The sequence below is a fragment of the Equus asinus genome, chromosome 25, assembly GCF_041296235.1.
Source record: "Equus asinus isolate D_3611 breed Donkey chromosome 25, EquAss-T2T_v2, whole genome shotgun sequence".
NCBI lineage: Eukaryota > Metazoa > Chordata > Mammalia > Perissodactyla > Equidae > Equus > Equus asinus.
Genome location: NC_091814.1, coordinates 45,832,573 through 45,854,581, shown reverse-complemented (window position 1 = coordinate 45,854,581; position 22,009 = coordinate 45,832,573). Strand labels below are relative to the sequence as shown.

Sequence of the window (22,009 nt, the reverse complement as noted above, 5' to 3'; positions counted from 1 at the left end):
AGGTGTTAAGGGAGTAAGGACAGGGACGCGAGCCTTAGTGATGCCTTGCACTGAGAGAGAGAAGCAAGCGGCTGTTGAGTCTTTTGGCGTATAAACAGGAGATTTCAATTCTAAAAAATCCTAACTTTAACAGCTCCGTCCAAATATAACAAAACAATGAAAACATAAAGAAATATCAGGTGAAAATGAATAGAAAACAAAACCACATATAGACAGGCAGGTTTCCTCCTCACCGGATCAGCTAACTGTTGCTAAGATTGGAAATTCAGTACGGGGCTGGCAGGCCTTTTCTAACTTAAGACCATCTACCGGAAACGCTGTCAGGACTCTTGTGGTTCTCCTAGATGTTTCTGAGTCATGAGCTACTTGATTTTTAGGAATTCCCATAACCCACTAGACACGCCAATAACAATCATTGCTTAAATTGTATTATCTTTAAATGTCTGTATATTTGATGTTTTTTTCCTGTAAAAGCATTCTCTTAGCTCCTATTTTTCTCCAGCTTGCACTTTTTGATATTTAATAAGGAATTGAAAGAATTTAAAGTGATGCTAACTAAACAAGAAAAATCATTTTATGTATACATGTATGTATGTTATGTATATGAATATGAGTACTTTTACCTTCCAGGAGCCTGGGGGAAGAGTGCGATGATGGAGACCTTTTGAGTGGAGATGGTTGCTCAAGGGCATGTGAGCTAGAGGAAGGCTTCAACTGTGAGGGTGAGTTGAGGAGCACTTGCCTAAGCTTATGTCCTACTTTTTGGAGGTGTCTCTACGTCTTGTTTCTGTGAGCTCCTGATATCCTATAACATATAGCTTAGTGATACTGATAATAATAATAATATTTAATGGGTCTATTTTATGCCAGGCGTTGTCTGTTTCACATAGATTATCTCGTTTAATCCCTGCAGTAAGCCTGAGGAGACGTAAGTGAGGCACAGAGAGCTTAGATAACTTGCTTTCTCTAGTACAGCTAGAAGTGGTGAAGTGAAGATTTGAACCAAGGAAGTATGGCCGTAGAATCTACATGTTAGACCACTAGGTTATACTGCCTCCTAGATTGATGTTACCGAGGCTTGCTCTTGGGGCTTCATGTATAACATCAAAATGTCAGCTAAGTAGCACAATCATATAGATTCTACATAAAAATTAGGGCAAGGGAACATTCTAAGTCAAAGGGAGTACAAGATACCTCTTGGTAGCTACGTTTAATAGACAGAATCATGAAGGATGACAGAGGGTCATAACATTTCTTAATCCTGGAGAATCACTGGTAATAAATTATAGTGAGGTGGCCTTGACTCTAGACTCTTGCCACTCGTGGAGGCCATGCGGAACACTTCTTCTCATTCTGATTAAAGCCATCATCAACAGGCTTCTTAGATATAGATTATTTTTCCATTCCCATCTGCATCCATTGCAACAATTCTGTGGAACATAACCACTCCTCAGAGTTATTTTAAACAGCAGCTCCTTTAAAAATATCTTATTGTCTCTAAATCTCAAGATAAAGTAGGATATGCTTATAATTGTGTAGAATTTGTTAAGGTGTTAAGTACTGTACAGAGCATACAAATGCCCCTGGTCTCCAGAGTATAATCGTAAAATCAGGAATCTTACTAGTCTTCCATCCATGCATCCATCCATCCATCCATCCATCCATCTAACAAACATATTCAGTGCCCAGCATGGACATGAGTCTAACAGACATGCTGATCCCTTCACGCATGCAGTCTAGCAGTGACTTAGAGTCCCGCTTCCTTCCCTTATAGAAATCTCTTCTACCAATTCTTGAGAGATGAGCCTTTAGCTTCTGCTTACATACTTCTAGCAGCAAAGAATGCACCTTGAAACAGACTGTTCTTTTTAAAAATGGAGTTGTCTGTTTTTCTTCTCTCGTCTTCTGGTTTGGAAACTGAGGCTCAGAGCATATCAGTGACTCGTCCATGGGCATACAGTGAGGCCTCTGCAGAGCCAACACTGGAACTCAGCTTTCCTAATGCTTCATCAAGTGCTTTTTCCTTGCTATGAAACTACAGAGGATACATTTTTTTCCTGTTTTATTTGACTACCATTCAGTTATTTGAAATGCCTCCCCATTATTCTCCTTTCCAATCCAAACATCCCCTCATGTGATTAGGTTTCCAGACCCTTTCCTATTTACCCTAACCTGGCTTGCTTCATGTGGTCGATGCCCAGAAAGGAATTCAATACTCCAGATGTGGTCTGGCTGTGAAGAATACACTGAAGTGATTACCTCCCCTCTTCTGTACACAAGTATTTGTTAATGCCACCTCTGTTTGCATCATTTCTTTTTGGTAGCGCATAGTGGTACATATTGAATACACACGCACACACATACATATAGATTCTCCAAACACTGTGCCTTCTTCAGTGCAGCTCCAGTCTCATTTAACTTAAAAAAGAAGATCTTACTTTGTTTCTATCACATTTGATCCCATTAAGTTTGGCTCATATCTCCTTAACCTCCAACTCCAGTAAGACTATATTAAATTATTTTAACTTTATAAAGTTAAAATGACCTATTCTACAGTTAAACATGTTTCAGTGAGTAATAAATTCATATAATACTAAGCATATAGTTCTATTCCATTATTTCTCAAAAGATTAGGTTTGAAGGAACCATTGTGAAATGTGTTTTAAAAGTGGTCTGTTATTTTTACGTGGATTTGAGAAAACAGAGGCAAAAATTTTAAGTTCATGATAAAAAAAAGAGAGAGGGAAGAAGCAAGAAGAAACAGTGACTGGGTTGTAAATAGAAAAAGAGAACATATATATACATGTTTCTTATAAACAATATATCCATTTTAAAGTATATTATAAAATGCAAACATATTCATATGTACACATATGTATACCTACATAGAACATACACACAAATAAATATACATATATGTACATGTATACACATGTTTGTGTGTTTATTTGAGAGAGAGAAAGGAATCATCATGGGAGACTCATTCCAAATACACATATTGGCTTTGGGGGGTGATTTGGGAAGGCCATGGGTTTGATGGAATGCAGGGGTTTCAAACCCAAAATAAGCTTAGAACCAAGTGCTTGGAGCAGTAACTTATTCCTGGCAAGTAGAGATAGATTTGCCATAGAAGGGTCTTAGACTTGAAGAAATTATTAAGGAAAATAATCAGTAACTACATGTTGATAAGCAGCTGAAAAATTCCTGGAACAGCCCTGTGCTATTGCTGTGAAGAATTAACAAAAAAAGAATGGTGTAGTAATAGTAAATTTTAGTAATGATGTGACTGTGTGTGTACCTGTGTGTTGATTTATTTTAAATCTTGATCTTATTTTCATGTCCTGTTATTTTAAGCAGAAATAGGAAATTCGAATCATGCTACTAATATTAATTGTCCCATATTTTGGTAGACAATGCAATAGCGCTTAATAAATGGCTTTACAGCTGCATCTCAGCTTTCTATATCTGATGAAAGCTCGTTTACCTATCAACAGTTAGTGTTACTCACTTAGTAGGAGTGATCCTATGGGCAAGTGTGGAACTTTTCCAGAGAACAGAAGCTTGCTTTACAACCTCACCAGTTTTTCTTGCATATTTGTTTCTGCTTCTGAAGACAGTCTCAGCTCGAGGCAATGTGAAGTGATAGAGAGCCCACGGAACCTGCCTTCTGTAGGCCCGGCTCAAGTCCGGGCTTACTGCTTATGTGTCAAGGGACTCTTGGCCGGTCACTTAAAATCACTGAGACTCAAGTGGCCTATTTATGAAACAAATAAAAAACACATACCTGACATAGTTGTTTAAGACTAAAAGAAGTAATGTGTATGTAACTCTTATTAACCTGGAGCCCATATTGTCCATTTCAGAGCAGTTGCACAGTTAGTTGAAGAAACACAATTCAGCATCAAAAAGTAATTGAAAATTAAATCCCTCAAATATCTTAATATTTCGAAAACTCTATGCCACAACTAGAAGGACCCACAACTAAAATATACAGCTATGTACTGGGGTGCTTTGGGGAGAAAAAGGAAAACAAAAAACAAAAAAACCCCAAAAAAACTCTGAAGGGGACCCAAGGATTTAACACATAGTACCATTTCCTTAAATTCTCTTCTACTTCTATATATATCCTCAGCTTCCCCCAGGTATCTTGCCCAATGATTCCTTAAAGTTTCTTTCTACATCCAGCCCACAGCTGCTTATTTCTCCCTGTTCCTTCTCGCCCGATACCGCCCCTTTCTATACCTTTTATTAGATAGATGGATTCTACCACTCTCCCCATGAAAAAGAACCCTTCTTCTTTAGTTATGTGTGCCTGTGTGTGTGTGTGTGTGTGTGTGTGTCTGTTGTCTGCGTGTTTGGGGTGAGCATTAGCTTAGCTGGCAACTACAGGATTCTCTTTAGTGGGTTGGAGAAAAAATGTAATTATTGTTACATGACATATATAAAAACACTTTTCAAGCATCATACAATATTTCTTGGCAGGAGAGCCAAGCCTGTGCTACATCTTTGAGGGAGATGGAATATGTGAGCCTTTTGAGAAGGAAACCAGCATCATAGACTGTGGCCTCTATACTCCCAAAGGATACCTGGATCAGTGGGCTGCCCAAGCTTACTCCTCTCGTGAGGACAAGAAGTGTCCTGTTTCCTTGGTAACCGGAGAGCCTCATTCCATGGTAAATTAATAGAGTCAAGGCTGAGCAAAATTGTGAAGTGTCTCCCCCAGATGCTTAATGGGAGCTTACATTTTTCTCTTGACTTTGATATCAAATTTAGTCCTTACTGAAGTCAGAATAAGATAATATTAAATGAAAAGCTTCTAGACTAGCAATTAGCTCTCATCCCTCACCCTCATCCTGCTTACCCTCACTAGTTTTCATCTAGGAACCTTTGGCGATGCAATAGCTGACTCCAAGGTATACAGAAGCATTTCAGAATTAACCTTATCAATACACATATCAGAAATTACACTTGGGCTTTGTCGTGGGGAGAATTTATTTTAAAAGAAGAAAAAGAAACAGTGAAGAGTCAAAATGACTGGATTACACTACTGGATCCACCAGTATTACCATTATTGTTACTAAGTGAGGTTTGACAAGTCACTTAACCTCTCTGGGCCTCAATTTTCTCATATGCAAAATGGTTATAGTAATACCTTTTGCGTTTAATTGAATGGTTTATTACAAGGATCAAATGAAATTTAAAATATATGTTAAAGATCAAAGTAGACTATGATTTCAAGAATTCTTATTGAAGAAATTCTACAATTAGTATTAAAAACAAATCCTTAGGTATACAATTTTCCGTGAGTATCCACCTAAATAAATAGGAGATCCTCTGAGGACTCTGAGGACTAACTTCTATGAATTATAGTTGAATCCTGAAAAGATTAAGGGCTTTGGCTTTTGGGTACTATTCCAGATGCTTCCGTTGCCAAATAACCTCTTCCATTCATCACAACAATAGGCAATACTGTCCTTTCAACAGAAGTGAGATTTAGCTAAGTATTACCAGCCAGGATGAAATCATTGGATTTCAGACTTGAGGAGACGTCTCCAGGAGACTGAGGAACCAGCCAAGGTTGGTGCTTCAGTTCACGGAACTCATCGAGGACCCGGGTGACTTCTAGATTCCAGCACTTTCCATCCTCAGCTTGCAGCTTTCTTCCTCCTGCTCATAAGATGACTGCTACCCCTTTAGGCATGAAGTCAAGCAGGAAGAAGGGGCAAGGTCAAAGGAGAATAGGTGCATGCTAGTTGAGTCTTTCCCTTTTTATTGGGAAAACGACAGCTTGCTGGAAGTTCAAGACTATAGACTTCCACCAACATCTCACTGGTCAGACCCAGATCACTTTGTCACCCTTAGTGGTAAAGGACCCTGAGGAAATGAGCATTTATGATTGGATACACTGTCACCTTGAACAAAATTGGAGTTTGTGCATAAGAAAGTAAGGGGAAATGGATATTGGTAGGCAACTAGCCATGTCTGCCATGTGTCCTCAGCTAATTCTGGCCTCTTTCTCAATAATTTTGGTGCCCAATGACAGGAAGCCAGGAAAGTTGGGAGATGTTGACTTAGTGACAGCTGTCTGAAGTGGCTTTTAGTCTAGCTTGTCTATCTTCCATAAGTGAAGTGGGAGAGATTTCCTGGAGTTTCTCTTCCCTGGCTCCTTTACTGAGCTGAATGCTCAGTGGTTCCCTGACTCAGTAGCCTCAGTTGGTCTTGCCCAGTAAGGATCTAAGCATCATTCTGGACAGTCTTCTGTGGCTAATCCTAGGAGCAGTTGCCTGAAATGTGCCCGGACTATTCTTTGGGCAAGATCCCTGGGTTGCTGGTGGGCTGAGAATTGTCATGTGTATTTTTATACCCTGGCAAGTTATATCTTGAGGCTAACAGAGACTGTTGAGACATTCTCCTACATTGAGAAAACTGTTCTGCCGATAACAGGATCGTTAGGCACTCAGAAAGGGAGGAAAACTTTGGTTTTGAGCTGGAGAGTTTCATTGTCTTTACTTATATCTCATCCTCCACCTTTAATTTTTGGTTGAAATTGTATTTTAGATTTGCACATCTTACCATCCAGATTTACTAGAGCACCGTCCCCTTACTGGCTGGTTTCCCTGTGCCACCCGTGGAAATAGACCTCAGGATGAGAGGAGTGAGCAGCCAGAAGGTAGCCTGGAGAGAGAGAATGAGGTTTGGCTCAAAGTAAGTGGCCCAAATTTTTTTTGTGAAGTCTGCAGATAGATGATGCTTGTGTCTGTATACGTGTGTGTACACGTGTGTGTATATCTATGTGTAAATGTGTAAATGCATTGGAATGGCTCATCAGGAAATTTCCTTTTGTTATCTCAAAGTTTTACACTTTGAATTTGTTTTCACCTCTTTCTGAAATTTGGACTTCTTTCTTTACAAGTAATCAGTTTATCAAAGTGTAACATACTCACAAGAAAGGGCCAAAATCAGAAACGCACAGATCAGTGAGTTTTTACACAGTGAACATCCTCTCTAGCCACCACACAGATCAGGAAACAGAGCGTTAACATCATCCCAAAGGCTCTCGCACTCCTCAGTTAATATACCACAGAGGTGTTATTCTATTTCTCTCACCATAGATTAGTTTGCCTATTTTTGAACTTTACATGAAAAACTTGACAGTATGTACTTTTTGTGTCTGATTCTTTCTTACTCAACACTCTATTTGTGAGATTCAACCATGCTGCTTCTCTCAGTGGTGTTGTTCATTTTCGTTGCTAGGTAGCATTCCAGTGCATGAATACAGCACAATTTATTTATCCGTATTGACGAACGTTTGGTTTGTTTGCAGTTTTTCTCCATTAGGATATTATGAATATTTCTGCTATACACATTTACTCACATTTCTTGGCAAACGTATATAAACAGTTGGGTATATTTGGAATTTCTAGATCATGTGTAGACAGGTGACCAGCTTTAGCAGATAATCCCAAATACTTTTCCACAGTGGTTGTACTAATTTGTTCTCTCACCAGAGGCTTAAGAGTATTCCAGTTGCTTCACATCTACAGCAACACTTGATATTTTAAGTCTTAATTTTAGCCATTCTGTTGGACATGTAAAGGTATGCCCTGTGGTTTCGATTTGCATTTACATGTTGACTAATGAGATTGGGAGATGGCTTATTTTTTCTTGCATTTAGTGGTATCTTTAGACAAATGAAGTTCTAAATTTTTTGAAAGTCTGATTTATCCTTCTTTTCCTTTATGGTTAGTGCTTTTTAGTGTACTATATTAAGAAACTTTGCCTACCACAAATATATACTTCCCTATGTTGTCTTCTAGAAATTTTATTGTTTTGCTTTTCATGTGTAGGTCTATAATCCACTGTAATTTTTGTGTATTGTGTGAGGTATAGATTAAGATTTTTTTTTCCCCTATGGATTTGCAGTAGGTCTAGAACCACTGTTACTCAAACTAAAATTTCCTTTTCCTCACTGTGCTGCACTGTGTCACCTTTGTCATAAATCAACTGGCAATATATATGTGGACGTCTGTTTATTGATTCTCCATTTTGTTCTGCTGGTTTGTATATTCTTGCACCAAGATTACACTCTTACTTACTGTACATTTTTGTTGAGTCTTAAAATCCTATTATGTAAGTCCTAAAATTTTGTTCCTTTTTTTCCAGATTGTATTGGCTATTCTTGGTCATTTGAATTTCCGTATAAATTTTGGAATTGGCTTCATTTTCCACTAATGGAAACAAATATCTGATGTTATATGGACTGGGATTTCATTGAATCTCTATGACAATTTTGGGGGGAGTTTTCTCTTTAATATATTTCTCTTCTAATGTATTCTTTCAGTTACTTAAGTTGTCTTCAGTTTCTCTTAACATTTTATGGTTTTCTGAGAAAAGGGAGTTGAATTTTATCAAATGCTTTTTTGCATCTACTGAGATGACCATATTATTTTCTCTTTTGTTCTGGCAATTTCTAGACTTACATTAATAAACTTTTAAATATGAACCAAACTTATATGCCTGGGAAACAATAACACCTTGGAGGTGATGTATAATCCTTTGTCAGTGGGTTTTGGATTTTATTTGTGAATATTTTAAGTGTTTTTTCTTTTTTAAATCTATGTTCATTAGAGCCAGTTCCTAATTTTCTTTTATTTTACTGTCCTGTCAGGTTTTACGACGAAGGCTAGGATTGACTTCTAAAGTAGGTTTCTTTTTCCTCCAGTTCTCTTGATTACTTTGTGTAAGACTGGTATTAATTTTGGAGGTGTTCATCAGTGAAGCTCTTTGAGGCTGTAGTTTTCTTTAGGAAAAAATTTAAATTATGTGTTAAAACTTTGAGACAAATATAGAAGAATTGGGTTTTCTGTTTCTTCTTAGGTCAATTTTGGTAAGTTGAGTTTTTCAAGTAATTTGTCCTTTTTTCCTAAAACTTTAATTTATTGACATTAAGTGTTTCATATTGTTCTCTTATTTTCTTTTGTAATGTTCCCACAATCTCTAGGACTTTTTTCATTCATGCTATTGTTATAATATATATATTGTTATATCTCTTTTATTTTTTTTGTTGAGTCTTGCTAAAGCTTTATCAATTTTATTGTTTTAATCTTTAATCTATCTTTAATTAATCTTTTTATAGACTCAACCAAAGAAATAAATTCATATATATACACACACATACATATATATGTGTGTATATATGCATATATACCTGTATATGTAAAAGGAGTATATATGTATAAACATAAAAGGAAAGAAATAATGAAAATCAGAGCCTATGTGTGTGCCCTTGTTTTTATTATTTCTTTCCTTATATGTTGGCATTTAATTTGCTCTTCTTTTTCTAGTAACTTGAGATGATGCTTACACGATTCTTAGGTTCTGTTCTCTTTTATATATGCATTAAGGCCATAAGATTCCTTTTTAGCTACATCCTACAAGTTTCACATGTCTTATTTCTGTTATCATATAGTTCAAACTTATTTTCTAATTTTCGTTTGGTTTCCTTTCTGGCTCCTGAGTTATATATAAGTATGCTGTTAGCTTCCAAGCTTTTGTGGATTTTCTGGTTAACTTTTTGTTTTTGATTTATAGCTAGAGTCTTCTGTGGTCAAAGAACATATTCTTTGCGGTTTTAATTCTTTGTAATTTGCTGAACCTTGAATTATGGACCAGCATATGGTCAATATTGGTAAATAGTACATGTACTTTGAAAGGAATATGTAGTCTGAAATTGTTGGATGCAGGATTCTGTATATTTAAGATAGATCAAGTTCATCCATCATGTTGTTGAAATTTCTTATATTTTATATATTTTTTATATATATACATATTTTTTTCTGAGATTTTGTACTGATTCCATCAATTACTGGGAGCTATGTGTTAGACTCTCCTACCATAATCTTGGATTCGTCTGTTTCTCCTTTATTTTTGTCAGTTTTTGATTTATACATTTTTGAGGCCATATTGTGAAATATGCAAGTGATTCTCACTTTATATGGTAGCATGGGACCACAAAATGACCATGTAAGCTGAAACTATGCAAGGCAAACTTAATAATCAATGGTAAAAATTACAATTGTTACATGACCTCTAAAAGTTTTTATCACAATATTGAATACTCTCTTATTTTCAATAATAAATGTGAAGGGAAATGAAAAAAAGTAAAACTGATATTTATTTAGTTTGCTATAATTTAAAACATTAGAAACGTAGAGGATTAAAGTATTTCATTTCTTTGTTAAAAAAAAAAAGACAAACTTACCCAAAGTAGTTTGGACAATGCTTGCCTTTTTTTTTTATCATGTGACTGATGCTATAAAGCAAGCAGTTTTTCTATGCATTTGTGAATTGTCATATTCCTTTCTTAGTTTGATCAGCTTCCAACATTTTATCATTTGTACTTTCAATGTTATGAAATTTCTCTGAGGAATTTTTTTAATGTGAATTTTTTCTTGGCATCACTTCCTCTGGGACATCTTCATCCTTTTTTTGTCACAACCAGTTTCCTCATTTATGTTGATAAGGCTGCTTTCACTAATTTTCTCTGGCCTACATATCGAGTCTCTCAAGTGCTAACAGCATCAACATTCCCACAGTCAGCTATTTTTTCTTCTACAATTTTATTTACCTTTAATTCCAATTTTATCATTTTTGTTTCTTTGCTGCACTCTCGTCCTCGTTAGCTGATTCCCTCTTTTGATTATCTATGTTTGTAAAATGTCCTGTAGGTTTGTCACTGAGAGACAAAGAGGCAGCACAACTGCTCACTTTTCTGTCTCTGCATCAACTGAGTAACAGAGACACAGTGACCGACCAATGCCAGACTTTGAAAGAAGTGATGTAATTGGTCACTGATCATGATTCTCATTTGTTATCTCCTTGGTGATTTGTGGATGGAAGGACTATGAGTGAAGTTTGTACTTTCTGCTGTTACGGTTAATATATGGTGCTAACTGAAATTTGAATCATATTGTTTGGACTCTCAGGTTATATCACTAAATTGTGATAACTGCTATTTGTGTTTATGGGAACCAGTAAAGTGAGGACTGTCAGTTTGTAACTTTAGAATTTCTGTATCTTCTTGGTGGATTAGTTTTAAATCTACCAATATACTTATTTCTTATTCACTTGTTCCATTTGTTCTATTTTTTGCTCTGTTTTAGATTAAACAAATAGCTTTATTATTTTATTTCCCATTCTATGATTTTGTTAGTTGTACGTTTAGTTTATTCTGTAAGTGGTTACCCTAGAGATTGCAGCATGCATCCTTAACTGGTTAGAGCCTACTATGAATTAGTACCCTCACAATTTCATGATCAATCAGTACCTGAGAATACTTTACCTCCATTTATTACTTCCAGGCTTTTAAAAGTTAATATGATTTTAAATTAGCTAATATTTACCCTCTCCAGTGATCTTCAGTCCTTTCTACATTTCTATGCTTGCCTCATTTTTATTTAGCTTTAAAAAGTCTGTTTATTGAGGGTGACATTGGCATCATGGCAGAGTGAGTTGTTCCCTTTCTCTCTCTCCTCTAAGTTATAACTAAATGGGCATTCATTAACCAGAAGAGAATTCCCTGCACAGCACAACAGAACATCTGAGAGATCCATGCAGCTGTACATCTGAATGTGGGTGGACTGGATCCCCAGGAGGCAGTGGAACTATGTGAGCAAGCACAGCCCTCTCCCCACGCAGCAACAGTGAGCCAGGTTGCAAATCCTCATACAGCAGCCAGTGTGAATGTAAGAGGAGGTGGGGGGAGCCCTGCCTGTGCAAACACTTCTGGAGTTGTAGCTCAGCCTGCAGGAGCATCCCCCAAGCCATGGCAGCCCCACAGGAGAGAATACTCTACCCCCAATGGTGATGGCTCAGCTCATGTGAAGGTGTCTGCCCCTGAGAGCAGTGCAGGTGATGAGGTGCCTCACCCACTCAGAAGGTGCCCTGCCTGCAAAGCACAGCAGCCCACAGGACCCACTGAGTGGTGGTTCATCCCCCATGTAGGTGCCCCTCCTGCCTAGTGTAGCAGCTCAGCTGATCCACTGCCAAGTTCAGTGGCCCTGCCTGTGCAAGGGTGACTCATATGCTGAATACAGATGCCCTGCCTATGGTGCACAACCCATCTGCCCAGCATAGAAGCCCTGCCCAGCTGAGTGCAACCTGCAGAGTGGCTTTGGCCATCCCACACAAACGCAGAGCAGCCCTACCTGCACAACTTTCAGCATATGGGGTGGGATCAGAAAACACAGCTCATGCTCCCTCTTAGCAGTGGCAGGTGGAATCTGTGACTGGATACTACCACAATGCACTGGCAAAGGATTAATTCATCAAACACCATGGAGAACTACAGTAACACTTTAGAGCAGAAGGAAAATGATAAGTCTCCTGAAACCAGTCATGAAGTCACAGAAATTTACAATCTAAATGACAGAGGATTCAAAATAGTTATCATAAGAAACTCAAAGAGTTACAGGAAACTGAGAAAGACAATTCAGTGAGCTCAGGAATAAAATTATTGAGTAGGAGAAATACTTCACCAAAGAGATTGAAACTAAAAAAACCCAAACAGAAATTCTGGATATGAAGAACACAATTAATGAGATAAAAAATAATCTAGAAATCATAAAAAATAGAGCTGATATTATGGAGGACAGAATTAGTGAATTAAGAGGACAGAAATATAGAAATCCTTCAGGTAAAGAAGGAGCGAGAACTAAGATTTTTAAAAATTAAAGAAATTCTTTGAGAAATATCTGACTCAATTAAGAAAAGCAATATAAGGATTATAAATATTCAAGAGGGAGAAAAGAGGGAGCAAGGAGCCAAGAGCTTGTTCAAAGAAATAATAACTGAGAAGTTCCCAAACCTGGAAAAGGAACTGGACTTACAAGTACATGAAGCCATTAGAACTCCTAATTATATCAATGCAAAAAGACCTTCTCCAAGGCATATAATATTAAAATTGGCAAAAGTCAATGACAAAGAAAAAATATTAAGGGAAGCAAGCAGAAGAAAATAACCTACAAAGGAACCCCCATCAGACTTTCAGCAGATTTCTCAGAAGAAACTTTACAGGCTAAGAAAGAATGGAATGATATATTCAGAATACTGAAAGAAAAAACTTTTCACCCAAGAATACTCTATCCAGCAAAACTATCCTTCAGATACGATGGAGAAATAAAAGCTTCCCCAGATAAACAAAAGCTGAGAGAGTTCATCGCCAATAGATCTGCCTTACAAGAAATGATGAAGGAAGCCCTCCTACCTGTAACAAAAAGACAAAGGTTTACCAAGCCTTGAGCAAGGAGATAGACAAAATCAGAAAGCTGCAACTATCTATCAGAACAGGTTAGCAAACACTTAATTATAACATAAAAGATAAAGGGAAGGAAAGCATCAAAAATAATTATAAACACTTCAATTTAGTTACAAACTCATATTACTAAAAATAATAACTTGTGGTGACAACTCAGAAGGGGAAGAGGAAAGAGCTAGAACCTGCTTAGGCTAATGTACATAACAGGCTATCAGAAAATGGACTGTCTCATCTATGAGATCTTTTATACAAACCTTGTGATAACCATGAAACCAAAAATCAAAGCAGAGCCACAAATCCTAAAGAGAAAACTAAGAAAACTGTCACAGAAAACCACCAAACTGAAATGGCAGTCAAAAATACAAGGGAAAAGAAACAGTGGTAATATAGAACACTGAAAAACAAGAGGTAAAGTGACAGCATTAAGCCCTCATATATCAATAATCACTCTACATGTAAATGTGTTGAATTCTCCAATCAAAAGACACAGAGTGGCTGGATGGATTGAAAAACAAGACCCAATAATATACTGCCTCCAGGAAGCACATCTTAGCTCTAAAGACAAACATAGGCTCAGAGTGAAAGGTTGGAAGCTGATACTCCAAGCAAATGGCAAGCCAAAGAAAACAGATGTTGCCATACTTATATCAGACAAAGTGCACTTCAAGATAAAAAAGACAATGAGAGACAAAGGCAGTATATAACAATAAAAGGGACTTTCCACCAAGAGGACATAACACTTATGAATATATGTGCACCTAACACAGGAGCACCAAAGTATATAAAGCAACTACTAACAGACCTAAAGGGAGAAATTGACAGCAACACTATAAGAGTAGGGGACTCCAACACCCGACTTACATCAATGGATAGATCGTCGAGACAGAAAGTCAAGAAGGAAACAGTGGCCTTAAATGAAACACTAGACCAGATGGACTTTATATATAGAACATTCCCTCCAAAAACAGCAGAATACACATTCTTCTCAAGTGCACATGGAACATCCTCAAAGATAGACCATCTGTTGAGAAACAAGGCAAGCCTCAATAAATTTAAGAAGATTAAAATTATATCAAGTGTCTTTTCTGACCACAGTGCCATGAAACTAGAAATCAACTATAAGAAAAAAGCTGGGAAAGGCACAAATATGTGGAGATTAAACAACATGCTACTGAACAACCATTGGATAAATGAAGAAATCAAAGGAGAAATCAAAAAATACTTGGAGGCAAATGAAAATGAAAGCACAACATACCAGCTCTTATGGGATGCAGCAAAAGCGAGACTAAGAGGGGAATTTATAGCAATACAGGCCTACCTCAACAAACAAGAAAAATCTCAAATAAGTAATCTAAACTACACCTAACAGAACTAGAAGAAGAACAAACAAAGCCCACAGTCAGCAGAAGGAGGGAAATAATAAAGATTGGAGCAGAAATAAATGAAATAGAAATTTAAAAAACAATAGAAAGGATCAATGAAACTATTATCTGGTTCTTTGAGAAGATAAACAAAATTGACAAACCCTTAGCCAGTCTCACTAAGAAAAGAAGACAGAAGGTGCAAATAAATAAAATTAAAAATGAAAGAGGAGAAATTAGAATGGATACCACACAAATACAAAGGATTAGAAGAGAATACTATGAAAAATTATATGCTGACAAATTGGATAACCTAGAAAAAATAGATAAATTCTTAAACTCATACAACCTTCCAAAACTGAATCAAGAAGATATAGAGAATCTGAATAGACTAATTCCAAGTAAAGTGATAGAAACAGCAATCAAAAACCGCCCAAAAAAACAAAAATCCAGGACCAGATGGCTTCTCTGGAAAATTCTATCAAAGATTCAAAGATTTAATACCTACCCTTTTCAAATTATTCTGAACAATTAAAGATGACAGAACTCTTTCCGACTCATCCTATGAGGCCAACATTACCCTGATACCAAAACCAGACAAGGACAACACAAAGAAGGAAAATTATAAACCAATATAACTGATGAATATAGATGCGAAAATCCTTAACAAAATGTTGGCAAACCAAATACAGCAATACATTAAAAGGATCATACACCATGACCAAGTGGGATTTATACTAGGAATGCAGCATGGTTCAACATTTGCAAATCAATCAGTGTGATATGCCAGATTAACAAAATGAGGAATAAAACTCATATGATCATCTCAATAGGTGTAGACAAAGCATTTGACAAGATCCAATGTCCATTTATGATAAAAACTTAAATAAAATGGGCATAGAAGGAAAGCACCTCAACATAATAAAAAGCCATATATAACAAATCCACAGCCAATATCATATTTAACAGGGAAAAACTGAAAGTCATCCCTCTAAGAACAGGAGCAAGACAAGGGTGCCCACTCTTGCCACTCCTATTCAGCATAGTACTGCAGGTTTTGGCCAGAGCAATTAGGCAAGAAAAACAAATAAAAGGTATCCAAATTGGAAAGGAAGAAGTAAAACTCTTGCTGTTTGCAGATGACATGACTCTATATATAGAAAACCCTAAAGAATGCACCAGAAAACTGTTAGAAATAATCAACAACTACTGCAGAGTTGCAGGGTACAAAATCAAGGTACATAAATCAGTTGCATTTCTATACACTAATAAGCTAGGAGAAAGAGAAGTCAAGATGCAACCTCATTTGCAATTGTAACAAAAAGAATAAAATATCTAGGAATAAATATAACCAAGGAGGTGAAAATTACACTATATACTGAAAATTATAAGACATTATTGAAAGAAATTGAAGAAGACGTAAAGAAATAGAAAGATATTCCATGCTCAAGGATGGGAAGAATAAACATAGTTAAAATGTCCATATTACTTAGAGTAGTCTACAGAATCAACACAATCCAAATCAGAATCCTAATGACATTCTTCACAGAAATAGAACAAAGAATCCTAAAATGTATATGGAGCAACAAAAGACCCCAAATAGCTAAAGCAATCCTGAGAAAAAAGAGCAAAGCTAGAGGCACAATCCCTGACTTCAAAATATACTACAAAGCTATAGTAATCGAAACAGCATGGTACTGGCACAAAAACAGACACATAGATCAATGGAACAGAACTGAAAGCTCAGAAAGAAAACCATACATCTATGGACAGCTAATCTTTGACAAAGGAGCTAAGAACATACAATGGCTAAAGAAAAGTCTCGTCATTAAATGGTGTTGGGAAAACTGGACAGCCACATGCAAAAGAATGAAAGTACACCATTATCTTACACCATACACAAAGATTAATGCAAAATCGATTAAAGACTTGAATGTAAGACCTGAAGCCATAAAACTCCTAGAAGAAAATATAGGCAGCACACACTCTGACATCGATCTTAGCAACATCTTTTCGAATACCATGTCCACTCAGGGAAGGGAAATGAAAGAAAACATGGGACTATGTCAGGCTAAAAAGTTTCTGCAAGGCAAAAGAAACCATGAACGAAATGAAAAGTCAGTCCACCAACTGGGAGAAAATATTTGCAAATCATTTATCTGACAAGGGGTTAATCTCCAAGATTATAAAGAACTCATTCAACTCAACAACAAAAAGACAAACAACCTGATCAAAAAAATGGGCAGAGGATATGAATAGACATTCCTATTAATCTATTAAGAAAATTTAGTTTTCCCTAATCTACCTAATACCAAATGAATTAAGAAGTGATTTTTAAAAATGAGCTCGTTAGCTTTTTCCAACGTTTTCTGAGGCCTGCACAATTTCTGACTCTTTATTATTCCTTTTAGTTCACTTTAATCTTGATACATAAATATGATTTGTATTCAGTGGATTAGAGACAAATATATTGCACAAGTGAGAAACAACTGTGCTGGAAAACATTAGCCTTGAAAATATCTTTCCAAAAATCCTTCATTTACTAAAATGCTACTTGCCCAACAAAATATCTGTCATTTTAGTCCACATTTACTGAGGTAACTTGTCTCTCGTAGTTTTTCTTATTTTTTTTCTAATCTTGGGCCAATAGACCAAAATGTAAGAACTTTCTCTTCCATAGCATAAAATGTAGATTCCTTTTATTATTTATGGTAAAAACCATATTTTAAAGCCATTTATACTTTACAAAGTGCATTCTCAGGCACTTTTTAATTTGATCACCACAATAGCCCTGTGAGTTTGGCAAAACATGTGTTTTCCTATTGTACAGATGGGGAAAGTAAAAATCAAAGACTCAAAGTGGTTTTTCTACATCACTCAAGAATAAAATGGTAAACTTGAGGATCAAACTCATGCGTCTTGACTCTGATCCCATGTTTATTCCTCTACACTGTGTTGCCTCACTCAACCAGCATTCATTATGCACCTATGATATGCCAAACCCAGAATTAAGCACTGAGATAAACAGGGGAGTAGACATGAGCAAGAAAACAAATTAAAACATATGTGGAATTGGAAGGAAAGCCTTCCCGTCTTCTAAATTCTTCAAAGACCATGTGTCTGTGAATTGAATTCATAGGATTTATTAAGTGCATATTGTAAACTCTAGGTGCCATTGGGGGATAAAGAAAGAAACAGAAGGCATGATCTCTTCCAGAAAGCGCTTTGAATCTCGGCAGTATAGACAACAAAAGAAGCAATTTGAGAAGCAGAGATTCAATGAGTACTTGTTTTGTTTCACAGGGAGCTCATCAATATATGCAAAATCATATGTTCGTGTTTATTTTCATCACTGTTCTAAAATGTCTCCAATTTGGAATGCTCTCACTCAGGCTGGACTGGTTAGCTATCCTAACAGAAACCACGACATACTCATAGTATTTTAAATACCAGGGTCCTCCACATCAGTTATAAATCATGGACCACTGCCTGGAAACCCTTGCTACATAAAGCCTAAAGCCTGTTAACCATAATTTCCTCCCTTTCTTTTTTGGGTTCAACTAGCCAAACACTGCATATGAATCCTCAAAGGAAAATGCAATGCGTATTTAATTGATTGGATTTCAAAGATGAGAATCCCTAACACCAGGCACTGGGAAGAGAGGGGAGAGAAACACATTTATTGAGATTTTCTCTGTTCCAGATATCTTATTATTAATTCTCATACAAACTCTCCATCAGGGATATAATTTTTCTCATTCTGAAAATGATTATCTGAAAACTCAGAGATGCTAAGCATTTTAGATAACATAGCAAGTAGAGATACAGATAGGATTCAAATTCAAATCCATCTTATTCCAAAGCCTATGGTCCTTCCTCTATACCAGGGGTTAGGAAGCATTTTCTGTAAAGAGTCAGATAATAAATGTGTTAGGATTGTGGGCCATATAGTCTCTGTCACAACTACTCAACGCTGCTGTTGTAGAATGAAAGCAGCCGTAGACAATTTGTAAAGGAATAAGCTTCGCTATGTTCTAATAAAGTTATATTGATGAACGCTGAGATATGAAACCATTGTTAGCTCACAGACTTTACAAAAGCAGGCAGGAGGTCAGATTTGCCCCATGGGTCGTAGTGTGCTGACCTCTGCTCTGTATTCGTGTTTCCAGTTAACACTAAAGGCATTTATAGACATTTGCCTTATTTCCACACCGTGGCAACATCCACTTTTAATTCTATTCAATAAACATTGCCTAAACTGAATAAAATGTTGGTTCTATAGGGGATTCAAAAATGAATGAATCGCCGTCATCACCCTTAATGTACATACACTGCAGTAGGCATGTTTTCACAAATATTTTAGAAGACAGAATGTCATAGGTCATGTGCTACAGATCAGTAAAGTGCAAAATAGACTCAAAAGGACCTGGTTACTGGTTGGACTTAGGAAGATAGAGATAAGTCTTATCTCAGACTGAATTGCCCCATTTGTCCTATCTTCCACACCCCTTTATACACATATTCACATACAACACACACACACACATTCTAGGCTTTACTCATTTTAGTCTTAACAGATTGCTTTCAGTGCTGGAATACGCCAAGGTTTTCACATCTCCGTAACCTTTCATGTTTTTCCTTCTCGGTAAATGCTTTCCTCACTTTGTAAATGTTTTCTCCACTCTGTGGGTGTTTCTCCCTAAGAAACACACGCTCATCTTCTAAGATTTAGCTCAAGGATTATTTTCTTTATAAGCCCCAGTCTTTCCTAAACTTCTCTCCCAAGCCCCACTTACTATAATTGATCACTTCCTCTTATGTGCCTCCTCAATAGATACTTCTGTATGTTCTGTACAGAACGTGTCTGTACGTTCACTGTTCTTGCTTACCTGTCCGTCTCTCCATATTATAAGCTGTAAGGATCTTGTGAGCAGAGACCGTGTGTATGTCAAGCACAGAGCACAGAGCCTGCTTGTTGTAATGTTCAACATATTTGGTGATTGCGTGAATAAATGATGGGATGTTAGGTATAAGCCTTGGTGATTGGGAGCATGTTGATAATATTGCTTGTGACACAGAACAGAGGTGGATAAGTAGGACTGTGGGTTAGACTAGATTGAAAAGAGGAAGTGACAGAGGCCAGAAATAGAGGCAAACCACTTCTTCCTGCAAAACGTTTTAAAAGATGGACTATCATCTGAGTGGAAACCTCATCAAAAGGAATTTTTCAAAGATGGGGAGAATTTCTTTGGTTGTGGCAGGTTGGATTCTCAAAGAAGTAGATTCTGAGATGGAACTTAGTGTGCAAGAGGTTTATTAAGGAATGACTATGCATCAACATCTGTGGAAAAAAAGGAAAGGAGGCATGAGTGGGAAAAAACAAGCTGAGCAACCTCAAACCTCAATGACAGGCTGGGCTGACACCTCCTCTGAAAAAATAATATATGTTATCACAAAGGACAAGTGGTAAGTGGGATAATACTACTGTAAGGTCCTTACACCTTACAGTAGTAAGGTTATTTGATCATGAGATAGTAATATTATTTGAGTGTAGATTGTAATGTTAGCATACATATTATAATCTCTAGAACAATCACAAAAAATATACATATACACAAATAACTATAGGTAAAAAGCCAAAAGAGAAGATTAATGGAATAATAAAATAACTTGATTCACCTAAAAGAAGGAAGGAAAAAACTAAGAAACAAATAATAGAGAGAAAAAAATCCATGTGGTAGACCTAAATCTAACTCTATTATTAATTACATTAAATGCAGATTGTCTAAAAACACCATGAAAAAGGCAGAGATTGTCAGTTTAATTAAGATGGAAAAAACTAGTTATATACTGTTAATACAAAAACACTTTAAAGACATGCAGATTGAAAGTAAAAGGGTGGAAACTTATACACCGTGTAAACTCTAAGCATAAGAAAATTGGTGTGCTATCTTAATATATGACATAATAGACTTCAAACAGACTATTAGCTGAGATGGACGTTTCATAATGAAAAGTGGGTCAATTTATCAAAAATATAGAACAATCTTAATTGTTATAAAATTGAAGCACTTAAGAACAGAGCCTCCAAAGAAATGAATTAAAAGTTGACAGAACTAGTAGACAAACAGGCAAATCCATAATCATCATTGGTGATTTTTGTTATCTCTTTCTAAATAATTAATGTAACAAGTAGACAAAAACAGTCAGGGCTAGTATATAAGATTTGAAGATCGTTATTAAATATCTTGACCTTATTGATATTTGTAGAAACACTACACTCAAGTGTAGAATGCATATGGTACACTCACCAAGATAGGCCATATACAAGACCAAAGAACTAGTCTCAATAAATGTATAATGATTGAAATCCTAAATAGTACGTTCTCTGACCTTAACAGTACTAAATTAGAAATGAATAACAAGATATCTTGGAAATCTTCATTTTTTTGGTAATCAAGTGTTACGTTTGTAAATAACTCATGGTTCAAAGAAGAGTTTTTGGTTATAAACTATTATGACCTCAAAAAAAATACAATAAAAAATGATTTTAGGGGGAAATTAGAAAATATTTTGAGCTGAATGATAATGAAATAACATGTCAAATTTATGGAATATGATTAAAACAGTATTTACAGGGAAATTTATAGCTATAAATGTCTGTATTTAGGAAAATAAAATCAATAATAAAAGTTTCCATCATAAGTAGTGATTAAAAAAAGATCAAAGTAAAAATAAAAGGAAATAACAGCCAAGAGTAGCAATCAGTGAAGTAGAAACACTCCTATATCATCACTGTTATTTTACTTTCTCTGGAAATAACAAATGCAGTTAGACTTTTATACTTCACGAGATATAAAAGAAATGAAACATAAAATGTGAAAGGAAGAAGTAAAATTTGAATTATTTTCTCATAAATTGGGTTAACATCTGAAAAGAGAAAACCTGAAAATTATTTCGCTTAATATCATAGTTTAGTACAAAATTAAGATGAAAATAAGTATGCTTTCCAATTTTAAACAACAATCAATGAGAAAATATGATTAAAGAAAATTCTTCATTTACAATAGCAGTAAAAATAGTAAAATATCTAGGAATAAATGTAAAAAAAGAAATTTGAAAGATCAACATGAAGATACAAGGGAAACTTGAATAAATGAAGAGGCACAAACTGGTCATGTATAGAAAAATTCAGTATCCTGTGGAAGTCAATTCTCCCTAAATCTTAAACCTCACATAATCCCGATAAAAATTCTAACAAGATTTTTAAAAGAATTATAAAGTTGGTTTTAATGTTTTTATGGAAATTCTACAAAAGATGAGTAGTGAAGGA

At 36.0% G+C, this 22,009-nt stretch overlaps 1 protein-coding gene across 2 annotated transcripts in view; it reads left to right on the top strand.

Annotated features, from left to right (window-relative positions):
• PAPPA2 (pappalysin 2) overlaps window positions 1-22,009 on the top strand; it is a 260,484-nt gene that overhangs the window by 134,431 nt on the left and 104,044 nt on the right. For both annotated transcript variants that reach the window (XM_070497529.1, XM_014845335.3), the window contains 3 exons: window positions 631-722; window positions 4,483-4,673; window positions 6,559-6,705. In XM_070497529.1, coding sequence (XP_070353630.1) covers window positions 631-722; window positions 4,483-4,673; window positions 6,559-6,705 — 430 coding nt within the window. The remainder of the gene's footprint in view (window positions 1-630; window positions 723-4,482; window positions 4,674-6,558; window positions 6,706-22,009) is intronic.